Source organism: Martes martes, assembly GCF_963455335.1.
Source record: "Martes martes genome assembly, chromosome: 6".
NCBI classification, from domain to species: Eukaryota; Metazoa; Chordata; class Mammalia; order Carnivora; family Mustelidae; genus Martes; species Martes martes.
In genome coordinates, this window is record NC_137893.1 from 78,642,249 (window position 1) to 78,664,870 (window position 22,622).

Consider the following 22,622-nt stretch of genomic DNA (forward strand, 5'->3'; position numbering starts at 1 on the left):
GTATCTTGTAACAAAGCTACTAGTCCATTTCCTTAATTTTGCTGAAGAGAAAGTAGAGACCCACATTTTGTAAAATGATCTGTGAATGCTCACACCTAGTTACTGAAGGCAGTAAGACTAGAACTTGTCTTTAACAGTGTTCCTGAGGGGTGCCTGGGTGGCTCAGTGGGTTGAGGCCTCTGCCTTCGGCTCAGGTCATGATCCCAGGGACCTGGGATCGAGCCCCACATCGGGCTCTCTGCTCAGCGGGGTGCCTGCTTCCCCCCACCCCCCTGCCTGCCTCTCTGCCTACTTGTGATCTCTGTCTGTCAGGTAAATAAATAAATAAAATATTAAGAAAAAAAAAATAACAGTGTTCCTGAAAGTTAAGTCTTACTTTAGTCAAGCATCTCTAACTTTTCTGAAGTTTTGCTTTGCCTCTTCTTTTTCAGTACTTAATATGAATTTGGGAGGCTCCTGTGGCTACTAGTATCAAAATCAGCAGAGTCAGTGGGGATGACTGATGTGTAAGGTGTTTTTTGAGTTATTACAGAGGGGAGGGCAAGCAGGAAAAAAAATTCATATTTCTGTACCTGTGTGTCATCTAACTACAGAACGAATGTATGGTAAATGAAGGAAAGTGGAAAATATAAGTAATAAAATTAGAAAAGGAAAGCAAACTTATAAAGACATGAATAGCAGAAAATTGAAGAACTCTAATTCTTTCCCATGATCTTTTAGTTCCTTCCTACTTTTTTTTTTTTGCCCTCAAATCTGAACGTACAGTTTATATTTTTAAAATTTGATTAAAACAGATCCTTTTAATGGAATGTTGAAAAAATAAAAATTATAAATGGTTAGTTAACTTTGTTTAGAAGTCAGTCATTTTATTAGCCAACCTGGTCATAACTAAGATCTGAGAAGGAATTTTTTTTTAATGTTTATTATTTCCATATTCTGTTTTCTGCCAAGCGTGATATTTTTGTGCTTTACCATGAATATATGTATAGTACCCTCTTTGGGACATAACAAATTATCCAAGGTCTTCTACAACACTGTTTAGAAACCTGTGTGTTAATGATGAGGATTCTTTGTGTGTGTGTGTGTTTGTGATATACATATATATATATACATATATATGTGTGTGTGTGTATATATATATATATATATATGTAACGAGTAGAAAAAAATCACATTTCCTCTAAAAATAATTACCATTGAGAAGATATTATTTTTTAAAGTTTCTTGGTTATTTACAAATGTAGTTCAACTGGTAGTCAATACAGATTTATTAATGAGGAAATTTATTATTGAAGAACTAAACTAGGGAATAAAATAATACAATTTAAAGTCGGAAGGCTTCTTAATCTTCATCTCGTCAAAGTTGCTTATTTTATGTATGAAGAGACAGAGACCTAGAGAAGTGACTCATTCAAGGCAAAAATCTACTTAATTTGAAGGCTGGGGCCAGGACCTATATCTGAAACAGGATTGTCAAAAATATTAACTCATTGATAGGGTGTCTGATTTGTGTTTGCTGCTAATTATCTTTACCCGAAAGAATGTATAGTACTGTAATAAGAAGAATCAGTAACTGTGCATGTAACATATGAATAAAGTATTAGCATTTTATGTTTTCCTGCTTTTCATTGTTCCTTACTTACGTTGTTAGATCAGCAAGCATAAAAAGTTTGGCTATGGAGTTTTGGTAACACAAGTGGCATCCACAGCAGCAGGTGCAATAGCACTACAAAGTTCGGGTAAGTTTTCCTTTTAATTAGAATTCTGATTATTTTAAATAAAATGAGCAGGCCAATGGAAAATTTAACTGGCTCAATCAACTCTCAGGATATTTATTCTAAAGTTCTTTTTCCTGTTACTTTCCCTTAGGTAAGGGAAAGTTACAGGGTGTCCTTTATTTTTTCCCTTCCATGAAATTGCAATGGGATTTTTTTTTTTCTCTTGAAAGATATATGCACACACAGCCTTGTTCTCTTTTTTGAGAAAAGGGAACATAATGAATTAAACTGAGAAGTACTTGATGCTTTAGGAAGTTGTTTTTATGTTATAAATCAAAAGGATGTTGTCCTCTCAGTATGGCTGAATCTTACAGGATTTCTTTCTTTTTTCTTTTTTCTTTTTTTGAATCTTATAGGATTTCTTAATGCTCAGTTTTAGTGGCCTGTATATGCTTCAGAATTTACCACCACAATAGTTAGCATATATACATACATCCCATTTCCTTATTTCCCTTCTTCCTCTTTTGGTTCTTGAAAGCTTTCCTCTTACCACTTAGTTTTCACCACTGTCTTTGCAGTCAGCATGTATTATCTACTATGGATTGGATTTTTAAGAAGTTTAAACATTGCTAACTTAATATAACTAAGGTTATCTGAACCCTGAACCAGAGACAAGACATACCTCTAATAGAGATTCTGTGGTTATATTTTTGAAAGCTTAGGGTTGATGAATTATAACATCACTGACCATAACTGATTCTCTCCTTAAATGAAAATATTTTACTATACCATATCTTAAAAACTTTTTGACTAAGCTAATTTGGAATATTATGAAACATGTTTCTTGGTAGAAGTTGTCATAAACTGAACAACTTATTTCTTCTACTTGGTATACAATATAACATATTGCCATAGTAGAGTCACATTAATGGAAGCATTTGGAGACTAGATTTAACCTCAGATTTCCCTGTTGGCCAAGTCATTAAGCTTCTAAGCCTCATGATATCAGTTATTTTACAGGGCAATGGAAAGAAGACTAACACTGATTGAGTTCCTATGATGTCTTAGGGTAGTATATTAGTAACTCTACATATATCATCCCATTTATACTTCATGTCAACCCTCAAATATAGCACTATTTCATTTTTCAAAAGGGGGAACTGATGCTCTAAGAAGTCAAGGGATTTGTGTAAGGACATACAACTATTAAGCTGGCAGGGTTATAATTTCAACCCTGATATTCTTGATTTCAGAGTCCATATTTTTTCTTTTATATCACAGGAGCCTTTCTGCTCTGATGTTATTATGAACTTACTGATTTTATGATTAGATGTTCTGTCTTACACTTTTTTATGTAATTTGATTCTTCATAAAAATTTAATAATCAACCTTAATAATCACTTTCATTTAGATGTATAGTATCTTACTCATGAGAATTTAAACTCTGTTGAGCCAGAAGTTGTGTGAAATTGAATTGTTTTAAGCATAAGAATTTAAAAAATGTTATATTAGTATATATATTAGGATAAGGAACACACACTGTTTAAGTGCCTACCCTGCCTCCTGATAGCTCCTACACACATGCACACACACGCATACATACCACCTTTCAGCTGCTTTTCATTGTTGGCCCATTTGCAGAGTAAAGTATAAATCTTATTTTTCAGGAAAACATGCTGAGAAGTTATTGGCTAAGGGGTAAATTGTAAGACTCAAAATTCTGTTCTCCAGGGAGATAGTGTCTCAGAATTTAGTCATTATGCAGTTTTATGACAATGACGTATCATGAAGATATAGTGAACAGTAGGAGATACAATTTCTGCCAAGGTTAGAGGTTATTTTTCACTCAAGATGTAAGTATGTGTCTGTTGTCACTGTGGACCAGTCTTGTCAGAGGGATAATTATGTCTTTCTCCATAATCCCAAGAAATAGTATACTGTAAATATGATGTGAAATAATTCTTCTTAGGATTTATTAATGCACTTATAACTGAATTATGGGCCAATCTGGAATGTGGAAGAGATGATGTTAGAGTAACCCATCCCAGATCTACTCCAGTGGATCCTATTGACCGGAGCTGTCAAAAGGTAGGGAATGATCTGGGTATCTCTCTCAGAAATTACTTCATCCTGACTTTATATATATTCAGTTACAACCAGCAGCTTTTCCTAACTTTCTTTTCTCTCCTTTGTTTCAGTTCTAATTTTTTTTTTTTTTGTTTTCAAAATAAGTGGTTAGAACTACTAGTGTTTAATGGGAATTGCATTTTGTAAGAATGTTTTCCTTTCACATTGTTTTTACTGTAATTTTTCTCTAATAAAGAGTAGTACACAGCAGACATTATGAAAAACAACTTCACTCGCCCTACCAAAACCCTAAAACAAAAACAAATCAGCCAAAGGCAAAAAAAAAAAAAAAAAAAAGGAGGAAGCTTTTGTCCTTTGGTTTAAATCTAATAGAAAATTGTTATTTAAAGTAATGTGCCAAAAAAAGAGAAATTCTAAAGTATCTATACAATGTTCTATTATAATTCAATGACTTTTATGTATTTGACATGTTTCCCAAATTTCACCAAAGCTAAATGACTTGAGAGTTCCTGACTTTGACTTTATGGCAGCCTGGGAAAGTTTTAAAGGATATATCATAAAATTATTTTAAAAAATGAAATTCTGTTTTCTGTAATGCTAGGCTACTTCCCTCCAGTAGTAAACACAAACTCTGGAAAAATGACTTAAAAAAGCAATGGAATGGCTAAAAAGAGACACCCCCCCCCAATAAAGGAGGGGAGTCAGTGTGCAGATGAATAGATTGGACTGCTTGAAATTCTGGATTTAACAGACCTTTGCCTGAGGGCAAGTATCCACAGACAGATATCCATATTCTAACAAGTTTGAAAAATCAAAAGAGAAGAGTTTTAGGGCTACACAGCAGCTGGAGCATGGAAGGAAATCTCTGGGAAGGAGAGAAGTACATAGGGGGCACTTAAACTTTGTTTGTATACCATCCAAATATAAGACTCTCCCCTGAACTTGGACTTAAGAGGTATCAGATGTTCTTACCACAGACGTCAGAGTTTAGGGCTTGAATTTGCCCTGTTAAACTGTTAAGTTAAAATCAGCATTGTGGAATATACCTTTCATAATATATTGGATTTGGTCCATAATTACTAGACATATGGAGAATAAGAGAAATGTGTTTCAAATCCAGAAAAAGGCAACTGGTAGAGATTGAGTTGGAATTATCTATAAGAATTTTGAAGTTGTTGTTATAAGTAGCATGCAAAGGAAAATATGCTTGTAATGAGTAAAGAAACTGGAAATTGTAGTAGAGAAATAGATACCATTTAAAAGAACCAGATAGAAATTCTAGAACTAAACATCTTATCTGAAATAATTTTCTAGATGAGCTTAATAGAATATTTAAATATGACAGAAGAACTAGTCCATGAACTTGGGATAGATCAATAGAAATTATATAATCTGAAGAGCAGAGAGAAAAACTAAGGAATGCTTCTGTGATTTGTGAGACTTGTATCATTTGATTGGTATATTGAAGAGAAAGAGAATGGGACAGAAAGATATTAAACAAAAGCTGAATTTCCAAATATCTTGAAAAATATAAACTTATAGATCAAGAATCTTAGTGAATCCCAAGGAAGAGTATGCAAAGAATGAAAATGCAAAGGAAACCACAGTAAGGCTCATTATAGACATACAAACTGCTGAAAACTGAAGATAAAAAGAAAATCTGGAAAGAAGCTATAGAAAATCATATACACAGGAGAATAGCAGTAAAGTGTGCCATTAGAAACTGCAGTGTGTCTGATTAGAAACTGCAGAGGCCAGGAGATAATAGCATATCTTTAATGTGCTGAAAGGGGGGAAGCCCAGTCCACCTAGAATTCTGCATCCAGGAAAAATACTCAAGGATAAAAGTAAAATAAACTTCAAAGGATAAGAAAATATTTTCCAGCAAACCTGCATTTTATTTAACACTAAAAGAATTTCTTCGGGTTGAAGGACAATGATACCCGATGAATATTTGGATTTTCAGACTGAAAAGAAATTGCAGGTAGGTGAGTGAGCATAAAAAAGCCTGTTGGGGCACTTAGGCGGCTCAGTCCGTTGAGCATTTGCCTTGGTTTTGGCTCAGGGGCATGAAATCTGAGCCTTCTGTCCAGCGCCCCCTCAGTGTGGTGTCTGCTTGGGATTCTCTCTCTTCCTCTCCCTTCCACTCCCTTTGCCTCTCCCTGCACCCCTTGCTCACCTGTGTTCGTGTGTGCATTCTCTCTCTCAAGTAAATAAATAAAATCTTAAAAAACAAACAAACCTGTTTTTCTCTTAATTCATAAGACTGTTTACAAGAAAACTATGACAATAATGGGATTTATTCTATACTTAGAGTTAATATAAATGACAGGTCTCCCACACAGGATAAGCAAGTGGTATTAATGGTATACAAATCTATGCGGTTTCACGATTCTTAAATTTTACATGAAGTGGAACAACATTAATTTTAATCCCTAAAAAAATATTCTTTTTCTCTTATAAGGTTGGGATTTTTATTTAACTAATTTGACTTTGCATTAGAAATGTCAGTATAAACTAATGTTAATTTCTGTTAAAAAAAATGTATGCTCCTCTAACCCAGCTTATAATTCTAAATATTATTCCCTAGAAAATTGGGATTTAATTTTACTTTTGGGATTTAATTTTGCTGTCTTTTAAATTGTAGAAAACAATAATGTGACCTCAGTATATGAGGTACACTAAATTTATTTCCAGTCCACCCTCCTCTTCTCTATTAGCTGTGCTTTGGAATATGATTGACAATAGTACCATATGGCTATATAAACCTACTTAAAATCAAAGTTAAAAATGCAGTCCCTCAAGTACATTTTATCATATCTTAAGTGTTTAGTAGCCACATGCAACTAGTGACTGTTGCATAGTTCAAATAATGTAACATTTCCAATACCACAGAGAGGTCTATTGGATAGTTGACCTGGAAAAACCACTAAGTAAATGCAAGATACAGCTAAAACAAAATTCTAAAAATAATCCCAAAACACAGAAAGGGACAGAAAAGGGATGGGAAAAAAGAAAACAAATAGGAAAATAGTAGACCTAATCAATAATTGCATTACATGTAAGAGACTAAAGATTTTCAAAATAAGACCCAAATAATATGCTGTCTCTAAGAAATTCACTTTAAAGAAAAAGACACTGGTAAGTTGAAAGTCAATGAATAGAAAAAAGAGAGGAAAAATATACATTAGAAGACTTGCAGTAGCAGTATTTAATGTCAGAGACATAGAAAATGAAGTAATGTTGGATTAAGAAACATTTGAACATAATCTGGTCAATATATCAGGAAGATACAACAACCATAAGTAAGTTATGGTCCTAGAAATGAGATTCAAAATATATGAAGTATTAAAATAGCTTAAGGAAGAAACAGGCAACTGTATAGTAACAGTTGAAGATACTAACATTCCTCTTATAGCAATTGATTTAACATCTTTCAGTCTGTTCTCAGGTACATGATATGAATATCACTAGTCATCATTTGATCTAATTGATCTTTATAGGATACTATATTCAGTGACAGCAGAACACATATTCTTTTCAAGAGCACTCAGCATGCTTAGCAAGAGACTTGCTGGGCTAGAGTGTTAAGTCTGCATAAATTTAAAATGATTGGAATAATACAAAGTGTGTTCTGAGACCACAGTGAATTTAAGTATCACAAGCTAGAAACTGCAAAATCTGAAATATTTGAAAATACACCTCTAAATTACACACAGCTCAAAGAAGTCATAAGGGAAATGAGGAAATATTTTAAAGCAGAAAATAAAAATAAAATAGAAAATTTGCAAATGTATCTGAAGTAGTTCTAAGAGGAATATTTAACTGTAACATTTATATTAGAAATATCTAAAATTAATGAGTCAGGTTCTCACTCTAAGAAACTAGAAAAAGAACAGATTATACCCAAATAACGTGGAGGAAGGGAAATAATAAAGCAGAAATCAGTGAAATAGAAAAAAGACAAAACAAGAAAAAACAAGAAAAGTAACAAAAAAGACAAACAAGAAAAGTAACAAAACCAAAATTTGGTACTTACAAATGATTATTAAAAATAACATGGGGCGCCTGGGTGACTCAGTGGGTTAAAGCCTCTGCTTTCAGCTCAGGTCATGATCCCAGAGTCCTGGGATCGAGCCCCGCATCGGGCTCTCTGCTCCGCAGGGAGCCTGCTTCCTCCTCTCTCTGCCTGCCTCTCTGCCTACTTGTGATCTTTGTAAATAAATAAAAAAATAAATAAAATCTTTAAAAAAAAAAAAAAAAACAGACTCCTGGCTAGAGTCATCAAGAAAATGAGGGACCCAAAATTAATCAAGAATGAAAGAAGAGTTTCACTGAAGATCCCATAGTTACTAGGGAATAATGAAGGAATATTACAATCAGCTTTATGCTATAAATTAAACAAGATAAAAATGACAAACTTCTTAAATAGGCTTACCAAACTGACCCAATATAAAAGAGAAAATCTTAGTAGCTATGTTTCTGTTAAAGAAATCAAATTATTAAAAAACTTACCATAGAGAGCCACATGATTTCACTGGTGGATTCTATGAAACTGTTACAGGAGAAAGAACACCAGTCTCACACGAATTTTTTCACAAAACAGAGGTTGAAGAATCAATTTCTAGCTTATGTGAGGAGGCCAGCATAATATTGATGTGGATGAGAAAAAACTGTTGCCAAAAAAAAAAAAAAAAGATAAATAGGAGTATAGACTTAAATATTTAACAAAATATTATCAAATTGCATATAGTAATATATAAAAGGATCCATCATTTTTTATGATCAAGTGGGGTTTATCCCAGGCAACAGAAAGTTGGTTTCTTATTCTAAAGTGGGACGATAATTCACTATATAATAGAATAAAGAAGACTCATATGATGATTTCAGTAGACATGGACACATCATTTGACAAAGTTTAATGCCCATATTTGATAAAAACTCAGTGGATTTCTTTCAATCTGATACATACTATCTATCAAAAACGTGAATCTCATATTTAATGGTGAAATATTGGACCTAAAATCTGCTTACTCTTACCAATTTAGCATTGTATTAGATCTTAGTGTGATAAGACAAGGGGAAAAAAAAAAGGCATACAAACTAGAAAGATGTAAAACTATTTAAAATGGTTTGATTCTCTTATCTCAAATTTGCCTTTTTAAAATCACTTTCTGATTTCTGTATTAGACACTTAAAAATACATTTTTGGTGTAATAAGTGTAGTTGATATCTCATTCTTAGAACTCTGAATCTTAATTTCTTTTTTCCCAGTATTGTCTACCCTCACAACTGTTTTCCTTCATAGCTTTCTATCTATAAGGTAAAATGAAATTTTCATTACTTTTCTGGAAAACCTTTGTTTTTTTTTTCCTAAAGGATAAAGTTAGTGCTCATTAACATAGTACATCTCCTGCCTACCTTCCTGCTACTTTGCAGTCACAGCTCTTACCACCTCTTCCTTTGCTGTATAATGTGATCCTCCCAATGTCCTTCCATCCCTCTCCATAGTATGGTACCATCAGGTAATTTAGAGAACCATTTTATTTATTTTTAATCTTTTTAAGATTATTTGTTTATTCATTTGTTTGACAGAGAGATCATAAGTAAGTAGAGTAGCAGGCAGAGGAAGAGGGAGAAGCAGGCTCCCTGCCGAGCAGGGAGCCTCATGTGGGGCTGGATCCCAGGACCCTGGGATCATGACCGGAGCCAAAGGCAGATGTTTAACCGACTGAGCCACCCAGGCACCCCTGGAGAACCATTTTAAATGCTCGAATAGTGTATTTGTCCACTGTTACTGTGTGAGTCCTTGAGGGCAGGGACCATTCCTTTATTCATTCATATTTTTACTTTTAGCATCTGGCATAATTGCCAATAAGCAGCTGGTGTTAAAATATTTGGAATTAATAAGTGAATGGGTGATCATTTTCAACCTGAAGGAGTTTTATTTCATAAAAAAGTGTTTGATCTTGGGTAATTTTAAAATGGTTTAGTCTCAAAATATATCAAATATTTAACCTTTAATTAGTTTCCTTACTATTTACAAAGCCTTATTTTCTTTAAGACATGGAAGTAAAATGTTTTGTGCTAATACAAATTTTAGGATAATTAATGTTTGATATTAGCAACATCTTATGATGTTTTTATGGGAACTCATGATTATATTACAAATATTTTCTTAAATTCTACAAGTGTTTATTAAGACATCACAATTTTGCAGTATGCTAATGTTTTTAAAAAATGCTCATTGTATGAAAAATGCTTTTTTTCTTCTAGAAGCAAGCTGCTGAAATTTTCCCATGTTTCTTTAAAATTGTTTAGTTTGTTCAAATATAATTACAAAATTATTTTTACCTTATGTTCTATATAATTAGTTTAGAGTACCATATCAGAAGTAATCATGATTCTATGTGGTCTGAATGGTTTTATTTCTTAGATGAAAGGAGGAAGTTTCATGTTTACCTATGAAATTCCTCATGTGTAAATAATACAGAAACTCTCAGTATAGTATTGATATGTGATTTATAAAGACCGTATACCTTTTTTTTTTAAAGATTTTATTTATTTATCTGATAGACAGAGATCATAAGTAGGCAGAGAGGTAGGCAGAGAGAGAGAGGGGAAAGCAGGCTCCTTGCCGAGCAGGCTCTCTGCTCGGCAGGGAGCCTGTTGCGGGGCTTGATCCCAGGACCCTGGGGTCATGACCCGAGCCGAAGGCAGAGGCTTTAACCCTCTGAGCCACCCAGGCAGGCGCCCCTAAAGACCATATACCTTGATGGACAGTGTCAGATGTTAAGATGAACATTTATTAAGTTTCCTGTAATCCGTCATGGCTACAGTAGATGGAAAGGATATTTTAAATAAGACATTTATAACTCTAAATATTGGGCTAATATTAACATTTATAAATATTTCCATGTTTAAAGCATTTTCTGTTTATTTTTTAACTTATTTTTTCATAAACTAGATGAATAATACAAATATGGAATCTATCTTAATCATTTTTGTGGTAAACACCTTGATGATTAGTGAATTTTTCCTAGGTGGTTTTGTAGGTGGCCATGAACTTTGTAGTTTCCCTGCAGTTCATTTTATGTATAATTAATTGACACATTCCTTAAACATCCTTTTCTTGCTACCACTTTTTGTTTTTTCTATATAGTGAACAGTTCTTGCGTAGTGTTCTTTAGATAAGCATTCAGTAAGTGGTAACTAGGTTATTAAATTTAGTTATTCTACTTTATGATAACTTTATTGCTATACAGATGATACTAGGTTTAAATCAGTAGTATATAGATTATTTCCTTAGAAATACTTTGAAATTCCATCTTCATTTTGTGGAATATTCATGGGAAGAAAAGGAAGCTTTTAAAGAGTTCATTTTTCTACAGCAATGTTTGTTAAGACCCACTGTGTTAAATATATTCACTCTAACCACTGTTATTTGTTAAGGAATATTCCATTTGGCATAATAGGGGTGGAGGTGGGGGCAAGATGAACTGAACCTTCCAAGTCCTCAAACAAAGACTGTGTAGCATAGGTGCCTTGTTAAATAGCGTTTGATTACGCTGGGATCTGTAATGAGTAATCTAGCCTGAAAATAAGAAAATACTGATTAGTTCTGCTACCAACTATTTGATTGCGTGTTTTTGGCCGAGTCACTTAACTTCTCTGGTCCTTAGGTTTTTTCATCTATTATGTGAGAGATCGAATTAACTTCTTTTAAATTTTCTCATGTTCTGATTATAGTGAAAGTTCTTAATTTGATCCTCAAATTTTTTGAATCCAGTGAAGAACTTTTAAAATGGCAGGCAGAAAACTTAATACTATTGTTACAAACAAATACAGTTAATACAATACAAATGAAACATACAAGTATTGGCAGAATACAGGGTTTCTGGAGGTGAATAGAGTTCATTAGAAAGCCTTCTAGAAAAAATGTGGCAAGCTTATGAAGTGGGATAATGAGTAAGTGGGAGGCCTGGAGGAATATGTTGTTAGGATAAAAAGGTTTGCATATGTGGCAGTCATTTATTTGAAGGAGACCACAGGCATTCAATTGACTGAAGTAGTGACTTCCTGCTGAGGAATAATGGAAAATAAGACTTTTGACACTGTGAAGCTGAGAAAGGTGTCAATTAGTAAAGTGCCTGAAAGTCATGCTAAGTTAAGCTTCTTGTGATGGGCAACCACTGCATGCTTTTGTGCCGGGGATCCAAAGAATGAACTGTGCCTGAGAAAAATATTCAGGTTGATTTTAGTAAAATGAAATGAGAGTAAGAGCTTAAAACTTCATGGAGAGATTAACTTGTTAAGATTGCACCAGAAAATGAGCTGGTTTTGATAGGAAAAGCCAGGGCTTTTAAAAATTAACTATAGGGGGTCACCTGGGGGGCTCAGTCGGTTAAGAGGCTGTCTTCAGAATGGGTCATGGTCCCAAGGTCCTAGAATCGAGTCCCTCATTCGGCTCCCTGTTCTGTGGAGAGCCTGCTTCTCCGCCCCCTTCTTCTGCCTGCCGCTCTGCCTACTTGTGTTCTCGCTGTGTCAAATAAATAAATAAAATCTTACAAAAAAAAAAAAATGAACTAGAGGGGTGCCTGAGTGGCTCATTCATTAAGCGGCTCCTAGGATCCTGCGATGGAGCCCCAAGCCCTGCATCCGGCTCCCTGCTCTACAAGAACCCTGGTTATCCCTCTCCCACTCCCCCTGCTTGTGTTCCCTCTCTCGCTGTGTCTCTTTCTGTCAAATAAATAAAATTTAAAAAAAATTAAATCAACTATAATATTTAGGTTAGTTGGATTTCCAGTGAATGTAGTTAAAGGATAAAGAGAGCCTTGCGGCCCGAGTGCAAGAATATTTAGAATTTATTATCTTGCTCCAGAGCCCCACAGTGTTACTCTCTTGTATTTCTTATGCATCAGTTATAACAATGCAAATAATAGAAGGACGGGTCATTTCATTTTTTTTCCCCCAAAACCAAACTTTTCAAGAGATACAAGATATTTTAAAACATTTTCCAACTCCTGTATATTCTGTTACAATTGTTAATGCATCGTGAGCACATATTGCTGATGTTAGCTGTTTGGTACTTAGCAGGTATATATTTCACATTTATGTGGATTAATTAGGCTTATTTAAAAAATTAGCCCTCATAGTCATACTCCTATAAAACTGTATCATGGATGTGGTTGAAAAAATGCACCATTTAAATGACAGTGTTTTCTTTCTTCCCTGCCTAGTCTTTTTTAGGATTGGTGAACTTGTTACCTTATCCTGCTGTTTATGAGCTGGTAGGCAATCAAGATCTTCCTAATAAAGCAGAATATTCTCTTCGTGAAGTCCCAACGTGTGTTATTGTAAGTCTTTTTTAAAATATCTTTACCTTTTATAAATGATACTTGAGATTTATAATACAGTGCAGTTTGACAGAAAAAAGGAACATTATTTATGGTGTTTAAAGGCTGATTTGATTTATTTACCCATAGAATATCAGCTCCAAATTATCTGTGCATAGAATTTTTGATCCAGGTCACCTTAAAGTTATAACACCTCTTGGAATACAAAGTTAATGCTTCCCAATCAGGAAAGAAACCTGGCATAAGCAGAAATATGTACATGAATGATTTTTAGATGGTTTATGTTATTAGTCACACCAGTGTTGCTTCTTCATTGGCTAGGATAATTAGGATTAAACTATATACAAGGAGTCAAATGTATTTTCTGCTTATATTTTAATGAACTACATATTACTGCCCCATGAGGGCAGTATATACATATTTATTTGAGACTTTTTTCATATTCATACTCCCAAATGGGTAACTTGTTTTAATCATTTAGAGATATTTAGTTCCTCATCTTTGGGTAAGTTTATGAATTAAATACACAAAATATGTGTTTATGCATTCATAAAGAATTACTTAATTCTGAATCAAACTCACAAGATAATGTATATTTATGCATTCATAAAGAATTATTTAATTAACACTGAAATTCTATTAACCATTCTTATTTTCTGGTCACTTTGACTTGTGTGTAATTGTTTTTTCTATAGTTTTGCTCATTTGAATACTTTTAATTCTTGTTAATCCTAAACATTATAATTTTTTTAAAACTTTCTCTACTTTGTAAATTTTTTGATAATTTTATGAATGAGACTTAAGATAGGTACTTCTAATGTTGAATTTTTAATTTATATTCTCTTTTCTTTGAAGTGTTTCAATTTTACCTTATGCTTACTTGCATCTTGGCATTTGTGGACTTCTCTTCCTCTGATGCCTATCATCCAGATTGATCTCTTCCAGTAGTGTAATTTTAGTTGTATACTGACAATTCTAACCTATATTGCTCACCTGACTGTTGAATCTGTACTCAGATTTATACCAGTTAATGGACATCTGGAATACTTACGAGCATCTCAGTCTTACCACTTCTAGAACTGAATATAATTTTTTTTCTACAGTTCCATTTCCCGTTTTCTTATCTCAGCATATGGCACCATGAGCCACACAGTTGAGTGAGCTAGAACCCTGAAGTCATTGTCGACTTCTCTTTCTGTATATGCAGTTAATCACCATGTATAGATTTTTGCCTCCCTAATAACCACATCTTGTTTACTTTTTTTATTTCTATTAAGAACATCTTAGCTCAGACTGTCATTTGATGTCTAGATCAGTGAGATCCTAACTCCTTTTTTCCCAGTTCAACCTGTAATTTATCCTCATGCTGATTTATTTGATTTATTCTGAGTGGTCCTTTAGAAATGAAAAGCAGATGCAGTAATTCTATTTAAAATATTTGCTGATCTCCCTTTGCCTCCATGCGTAGCCATGTTCCTTTGCATGACAGACAGCTTCTCCTTGTTTCTCAAAGCCTTTATTTTTTTTTTTTTGTCTCTTTTCACCTTCCACTCTCTGACTTCCAGGGTAATCAGACAAATTTCTTCCTTTCTCTGGGGTCTGGAAGCTATCTAACCTTGCCTTTTGGCTAGATAGTAGTATCTCCTCATTTTTCATGCTTTACTCTTTCTGTGAAGTCATCTCATAGGTCACATTATTGTATCATTACTTTTGCATTTGTCTCTCCTAATGAACTGTAAAATCCATGAGGAGTGGAACTATATTTTACCTTTGGCCAAAAATGTCTCGCTAGTTGTTTTGTTTTTCTTTTGCTACTGTGAGCATGGTAGGTTCTCAGTAACTTCATTGTTTTATTAATCGTTTGATAGGCCCTAAATGATCTTCGCCCTTCTTGGGCTTTACTCAAAAGAATATAAATTCGGTATCTTTCTGTCTTCTTTGGGAGTCCTGTGGCAGGAGCTCTAGGAAGTTAAACTGAGGAACTGTGTGTGTGCATGTGCATATGTGTTTGTACACGTATTTACACAAATTCATGGGTGGGCTTTCTTTTGTGGATACTTTCAAACTTTCATTTAAAATGGTCTAATGAACTCCCATATATCCAACACTAAACTTTAGCTTTTATCAACATTCTGTCAGTATTCTTCCCTCTATTCCACTACTCTTATACAGTTTCCTTCCCTTTACTCCTGCATTTTTTTTTTTCCTGGAGAATTATAAAGCATATCTTAGGCATAATGTCTAAGAAAAGTTTCTAAAAAAAGTTTTTTTCTAAAGTTTCTAAAAAAAGTTTTTTTCTAAAAAAAGTTTCCTTTTTCTTAAGATGTCTTTTTTTTTTTTTTTAAATAGTTGGTCAAGTCATGATCCAAAGAAGATCCATACATTTCATTCAGTCATTATGTCTTTTATGTCTTTTTTCTAAAACAGTTCTTTCTTTGTTTCCATGCCATTGATTTATTGGAAAAACTGGGTTATTTGTCCTAGGTTGCATTTATTCAGTGTTTCGCTAGGAGATGTGAAATGGTGATTCTAGTTCTGGCATTCTTTTTGTCCTTGACTGGAATTACTTAATAATGGAAATCCTGAAAAACTTTTTTTCAGGAATGGCAGAATAAATACTTGACTATTTATAAATTCTGAGAGTAGTGAATTGGTCTAGTAATCTCCAAAAGGGATGTTTTGTTATTATTATCATTATGAGCTTCTACTTTGTATATGTATATGTTTCAATCCAGTGTGGTTAATCATTATTGCTTTTGATAATCAAGATATTCCTTGGCTATGGAGTCCTTTTCGCATTTAATTATTTCTGTTTGATATATTTCTTTCTTGTGTAAGATGTTCCAGGCTCATTATATACATTTTCTGGCTCGGTCCTGGAATCGGCCATCTTCAAAGAATTGTTTCTTTTACTAGGAATTGCTATTTAGAAACTATAATGTAGACGCTAGAAATGTTCATTGTTTAGGGTTGTCATTATTTCTAGTCATTTCAGTAGACAGCTAAGGAGAACATTTTTTTTTAAAGAGAAATTCATCATGAGCCTATATTGTATTTTTTCTTTTTTTTTTCTCTTTCACAGAAAAGCTTGGTTACTAATGACATGAACAAAACTACTCACTTGCTTTTATTGTATAATGTACATATAATAGTTTCAGAATAAAATAAGATTAGTGTGTGCATATTGATATTTCATTTCAGTTAGTTTTGTTCTTAGGATGTATGCCACCAGTGATTAACAATCAAAATACTGTGTTTTAAAAAGTTACTTGAAGTAAATAAATCTCTGTTCTGCCTGGTTATGCCACTAACTTGATAGATTTGTTTTAGAATGTTCTAAATTGAGAGGTTGTTTTACCTTTTGTATTAATTTTGTCTTTTCATTTATTACATGATTTAATGTTCTTTTAAAATGTGTGACTCCAGGGGCGCCTGGATGGCTCAGTGGGTTAAGCCTCTGCCTTCGTCTCAGGTCATGATTTTAGGGTCCTGGGATCGAGCCCTGCGTTGGGCTCTCTGATCAGCAGGAAGCCTGCTTCCCCCTCTCTCTCTCTCTCTGCCTGCTGCTCTGCCTCCTTGTGATCTCTCTCTGTCAGAGAAATAAATAAAAATCTTCAAAAAAAAAAGTGACTCCAGTATGTAACAAGGTATATTCACAGAATGTGCTTGCATATTAATCTCCCTTTGTCTTTTCTCTGTGTATATATGTTTTGATCTTCAATATAATAGCCACAAGCTCCATCTAGTTATTTAAATTTAAATTAATGACAACAAAATAAAATTCAAAATTTCTTTCCTTTAAGTACTATCCACATTTCAAGTTTTCAAGTGCCCATTAACCATAGGTGGGCAATGGCTATTATGTTAGGTAACACAGAGAGAGAATATTTCCATCATTGCAGAAAGTTCTTTTTTATAACATTCCCTTATAGCTAACACTTTCTGTTAGTTTTTGGTTTATCCTTCAACTGTTACTTTACAACTTTTACTTTAAAAAAGTATATATATTTTTTCCCTCCAGACTTAAGCAAAAGATAGTATTCTCTAAACACTGTCCTGTCTCTGCATTTTCTCTTATTTTTAAAAAAATATTTTATTTGTTTGAGAGAGAGAGAGGGCATGAGGTGGGCAGCATCTCAGGGCTCTGAGATCAGGACCTGAGCTGAAGGCATAGTGACTGAGCCACCCAGGCGCCCCTGCATTTTTCTTTTAATTTTGTGCCTTTGAGATTACTGCACACCAGTATATAGAGCTCTGCCCTTAACCCTTTTTTACAAATGGATGGTATACTGTTGTGTGGATGTGTTGTGTTTTTATTCACCAGTCATCTGTTGGTAGACACTGGATCCTTTAAGGTTTTTGGTATTATAAGTTATGCCAAATTAATAGTTTGGTTTATATTAATGTACTTACCAGTATGCCTATATATTTTTTTCTGCTGTTGCATAACAACTTGCTACAAATTTAAAACCACCCATTTATGAGCTCACAGTTTTGTATGTCAGAAGTCTGGCACTGTGTACCTGGGTTTTCTGCTCAGAGTATTATAAGCCGAAATCAAGATGTTGGGTAGGCTAAGTGCTTATCAGGAGGCCCTGGGGAAAACTGCATTTCCAAACTAATTCTGGGCAGAATTCAGTTTCTTAGGTTGTAGGACTAAAGTGCCTGGCTTTCTGGGGGCTGTCAGCCAAGAGTTGCTCCTGGGGCTTTGTCCTGTGGCCCCCTCCATTTCAACTGTGAACAACCTCCCTCCTATCAAATCCCTTCATGCTTTGAATCTCCTCTTCTGTGAACAGCCCAAGAAAATTCTTTTCTTTTGAATGGCTCTTGCGGTGATATCAGAGCCACTCAGATAATCTCCTATTTTAAAATCGATTAAGGACTTCCGCAAAAATCTCTTCACAGCAATACATGCATTAGTGTTTAAGGCCTGAGAATCTTGAGGCCTCTTAAAATTCTGCCTACTATAGTATATTTGGGCTAGATTTCTAGAAGTGGGATTGCTGGGTTGAAAGGTAAATTCATATGTAATTTTAGTATATATCGCTAGATTTCTATCCACAGGGAGTAATCTTTCTGCTTTCCCATCAATGAGATGTAATTGTGACTGTTTTCTAACAGTCTCATTAAGTTGTTTATGTGATCAGAGGTGTAGATATCTGACCGGAGGAAAGTGTTAATGTATGTTTTTCTTGTGAATAACACATTTTTTTCTTATGCTGAATGGCCATTGATGACTGGTGTTTCAATTTATTTTTAATAACTTTCTATTTGTTTTCTTTTTCTTAGTTTTGAGGAATTCTTTATATTTTAGGGATGTTAGACCTTAACTTCTCATGATTTCGTATCAGGTATCTACCAAAACTCTAGGTCCTGCAAACAACTCTCAAGTTGTACTTTAGTAAGTTAAAGGTCAATAACAAAATATTCTGTCCTTCTAACACATACAATCTTTGATTGCTCTTCAGCTCTTTTAACTTAATTAATTTGCAGCTTAACTTAACTTAATTTGCAGCTATATAAATGATGTATTAGGTAGGACCTCTTTAGTTATTGGAGAAACTCAGTTTGAATTAGTTTCAGCAGATGAGGATATTTATTGACCTGCATAAGAAAATATATTGGTCTAATAAACATCTGCAGCTTGTGTAGAGTCATGATGTGGGAGATAACTGGTAAATTTGGATCTCAGTACTGGTGACAGGAGTATTCCGTGTTCTTAATAAGAGGTGATAGCTGATTATAGTTCCCTTTGCGTAACCAAGGAGTGTAAACAGTGAATTAACCTAAGGGAGAACTTGCTAATTGTCAGAGCTGACTAAAAGTGGGATAGGCTACCTTGGGATTCTGTGAGTTCCTTATCTTGGTTCTTCTTGGTGGAGATACTGCAGATCAGATCCAAGAACCTATTGGATGGTTGTAGCACATAATCTTTAAGCTCTTTTCAACCCTGAGGATATGTTTGCAGTATTTAGCATAATGCCTGGCACACAGAAGGTGTGCAATATATGCTAAATTAAATATTTGTGGACTTCATTGTGCCACAAGAGCAAAGAACAAAACAAAAAACAAGGACAAGTAGAAATAGAACTTCGAAGCTAGATTCACATTTGTCTGTCTGTGTCATCTTGTCCTGTTACTGCCTATCTTGGCTTTATTGAAAGCTATGCACAGTGTAGGTTAAGAGTTTGTATTCTGAAGCCAGACTGCCTGGATTAGATTCCCAGTTCTGCCTTTTACAAACCGTGTGACTTCAGACAAGATGAACTTTAATTTTCTGTTAAAAGAAACCAGTAATGTTCCTGTCCCAGGGTTGTTGTAAGAATTAAATGAAATATAAAAGTTCAAGTCACTGCTTGGCAGATAATAAATGCTATAGAATTGCCTGGTATAATTATCATTAGTGTTTTCTTCTCCAGATGGTGTTCTCTATAGGAGAGTACACAGGACTACCTGTTACTTTATACTGACATCTTCACCATTTCCCTTTGTTGTTGTTTTCTAGGGCTGCCATAACAAATGACCACAAACTGGGTAGATGACAACAACAGAGATTTATTCTCTTACAGTTCTGGAGGCCAGATGTCTAAAATCAAGGTTTTAATAGGGACACATTCCCTCTAAAGTCTCCAGGGGAGAATTCTTCATTGCCTCCTCCAGCTTCTGGTTGTTCCAGGCATTTCATGTCTTTTTGCTAACATAACTCCAGTTTCTGCCTTCCATCTTCACAAGATTTTCTCCCTCATCTGTCTTAAATCTCCCTTTGTCTTTCCCTTCTAAGGATACTTGTCACAGTCTCAGGGCCCACTTGGGTTAATCCAGAATGATCTTATCTCAGAATTCTTAATTACCTAGTTCAAACACTCTTTTGCCAAATAGGGTAACAATCATAGGTTCCGGAGATTGGGATGTGGACATATCTTTTGTTGGGGTCACAGCGTAACTCACTAGGTTACCAAACAGGAGAGTGGCCTTTTCCTCTCCTTCCCTCCTGTAGACTGAATGTGTACCCCCCAAATACATATGTTGAAACCTAATCCCCAATGTGATATTTGGGGGTGGGCCTTCAGGAAGTGATTAGTACCTTTAAAACATACAGACTCCAGTTTTGCACAGTGGCAATATTGTAGCCAGTGAGGTTTATCTGAGGTGTGGTTATGGATAATTGAAAAAAAATGGACTCTAGAGAAATCTCTTACCCCTTCTGCCATGTGAGGGCACAGTGAAAAGATGACTATCTAAAAACTAGAAAGTGGGTCCTTGCCAGACACAAAATCTGTTGCCTTGATTTTTGACTGCTCAGCATCCAGAACTGTAAGAAATAAAATTTCTGGGGCACCTGGGTGGCTCAGTGGGTTAGGCCTCTGCCTTCGGCTTGGGTCATGATCTCGGGGTCCTGGGATCAAGTCCCGCATCAGGCTCTCTGCTAGGCGGGGAGCCTGCTTCCCCCTCTCTCTCTGCCTGCCTCTCTGCCTACTTGGGATCTCTGTCAAATAAATAAATAAATAAAAATCTTTAAAATTTTTTTTTAAAAAAAGAAAAGAAATAAAATTTCTGTTGTTTATAAGCCACCCAGTCTATCATACTTTGTTACAGCAGCCAGAATGGATTAAGAGCCCTCTCACTTGAAAAATCCCAAGGAAGAACCTTAAAGGTTGAGTTTTGTTTGAGGATGTTCATGGGCTAACCAGTCACAAGCCACTCCTAGTGGTGCAGGTGCAGGAATATTGGCATTATAACTGATCTGTCCCTTACCTTGCAGTTATCCCTTTCTGAAGTGAAAAGAGTCAGGTAACACACACATGACCATTGGGACACTTGTAAACAGCAGGCACTCAGGCATGTACGTATTTGTGTAAATGGATATTCCTTTGTTTTCCTAGTTTTGGTTTCATTCTGGCCTGTAGATCATTGAGTGTATTTTCTAGTTGGGCAGTATCCTTTAAAAAGAATTTCAGACTTGTTTTTGTTTCTTTGAGTCCCAGGCCTTACTTGCCACTAGCTTATTGTTAGGAAGATGCTGCTTGATTTAGAAAACTGATTGCCTTATTGACACATGTTGCAGTGCTTAGAAACCGAAGTTCTCCATAAGGCAGGCTTCCCAGGAGTTTCATTTTCTTCCCTAAGTGGTGATCCATCAATGTAATCCTCTTTAAAGAACAAATTATTTACCGTAACATTTGTTCTCTGAAAATGCATTATCATTGATAGATCACTGCAATCTAGTCTTCTATTAGCTTGCTGGTAATATATTTTCTACCTCTTTTATTCTTAAAATATCTAGTACTTAGCATTTGGAACTAGAACTTTATAGAGTCCCAAAGTGTCACTGTCTGTCAGAATCTGAGCTTAGTATCCAGATAGTTGGACAAATTTCAGTCACCTATACTAGTAGTATCCTACTAATGAAGAGAAGTCCATAGTAATCCTTCCAAAAGCTACAATCATAGAACTGATGGGAAGATTCTCTTCTCTCAGATAAGAGAAGGCAAGTGATACATAATTCTAGATTAATCTGTGAAGATTATGATAAAACAGTGATAATTTCTTAAATTATTTTTAACAGTAAAAATATCTACCTATTTGAAGAAACACCTGGCAAACAAGTTTCTCCATATATTTAGGGACTACTTAATAGTATCCAGGTGCCTAGACAAGTCAAGGAGAGCTCCATGGCTCTGTCACTGTGCCTAATCAGGACTGTCAAAGGAGAAATTAGGAAAAGGAAGAGAGTGGATAAATTATTGAGAATCTGAATGTGAAGCTGGGAATATGAATGAATTACTTAGTTCATGTTCTATCATAAAGTTTCAAAGAGGAGTGACCAGCTAGAAGCAGACAAAATGACAGATTTTAAGAGGGCAATCTTTTTATTCTTCATGTTAGGCAGTTTATATAATGTTTGCTGATTATAAACTTCTGTGTTAGTACTTACACATTTTTACAGGCTATCCGTATAACGATAATAAATGCATTCCTAAGTGTTAGGTATAAACTTTTACTATACAAGTTGGCACAAAATCCAGTTTTTACTATGTTTTGATTTGTGTTTTTCAAATTTTGAAAGCTTATTTTCTCAGCCTTGCAAAGTCATTTCCATGCTTCTTATTTATTTGATGATATGACATTTGTACTATCATCCATGTAGACGTCTGTAGATATTTACTCCCTGGCAAAACCTTCCTTTTTACCTATTGGTCACAGAAATGTCTTCAATTAGAACTCACTGGGGCGTAGCAAGTTTCTTGGTCAAGAAAATGAACAATGAGAGAGACAAGTATTCGTCTGTGAATAAATTTCTTAGGCCTAAACCCAAAGATCTACACAAATCAGGGCATTCTAAAAAGAAAGACTTTTAGAGAGTGCTCAAAATTGCATAGTAGGGTTACATTGTCAGGGTTTGGGATGGCTGGTGGCACTTTGGTCCTCAGGTTCTCCTTGCACTTGCATCATGATTTTT

General features: G+C 34.7%; 1 protein-coding gene across 1 annotated transcript in view; it reads left to right on the forward strand.

Annotated features, from left to right (window-relative positions):
• Nucleotides 1-22,622, forward strand: part of TBC1D32 (TBC1 domain family member 32) — a 219,780-nt gene that overhangs the window by 76,034 nt on the left and 121,124 nt on the right. Inside the window, exons 20-22 of the mRNA XM_080805345.1 lie at nucleotides 1,652-1,739; nucleotides 3,688-3,806; nucleotides 13,046-13,162. Of these exons, the coding sequence (XP_080661471.1) occupies nucleotides 1,652-1,739; nucleotides 3,688-3,806; nucleotides 13,046-13,162 (324 nt within the window). The remainder of the gene's footprint in view (nucleotides 1-1,651; nucleotides 1,740-3,687; nucleotides 3,807-13,045; nucleotides 13,163-22,622) is intronic.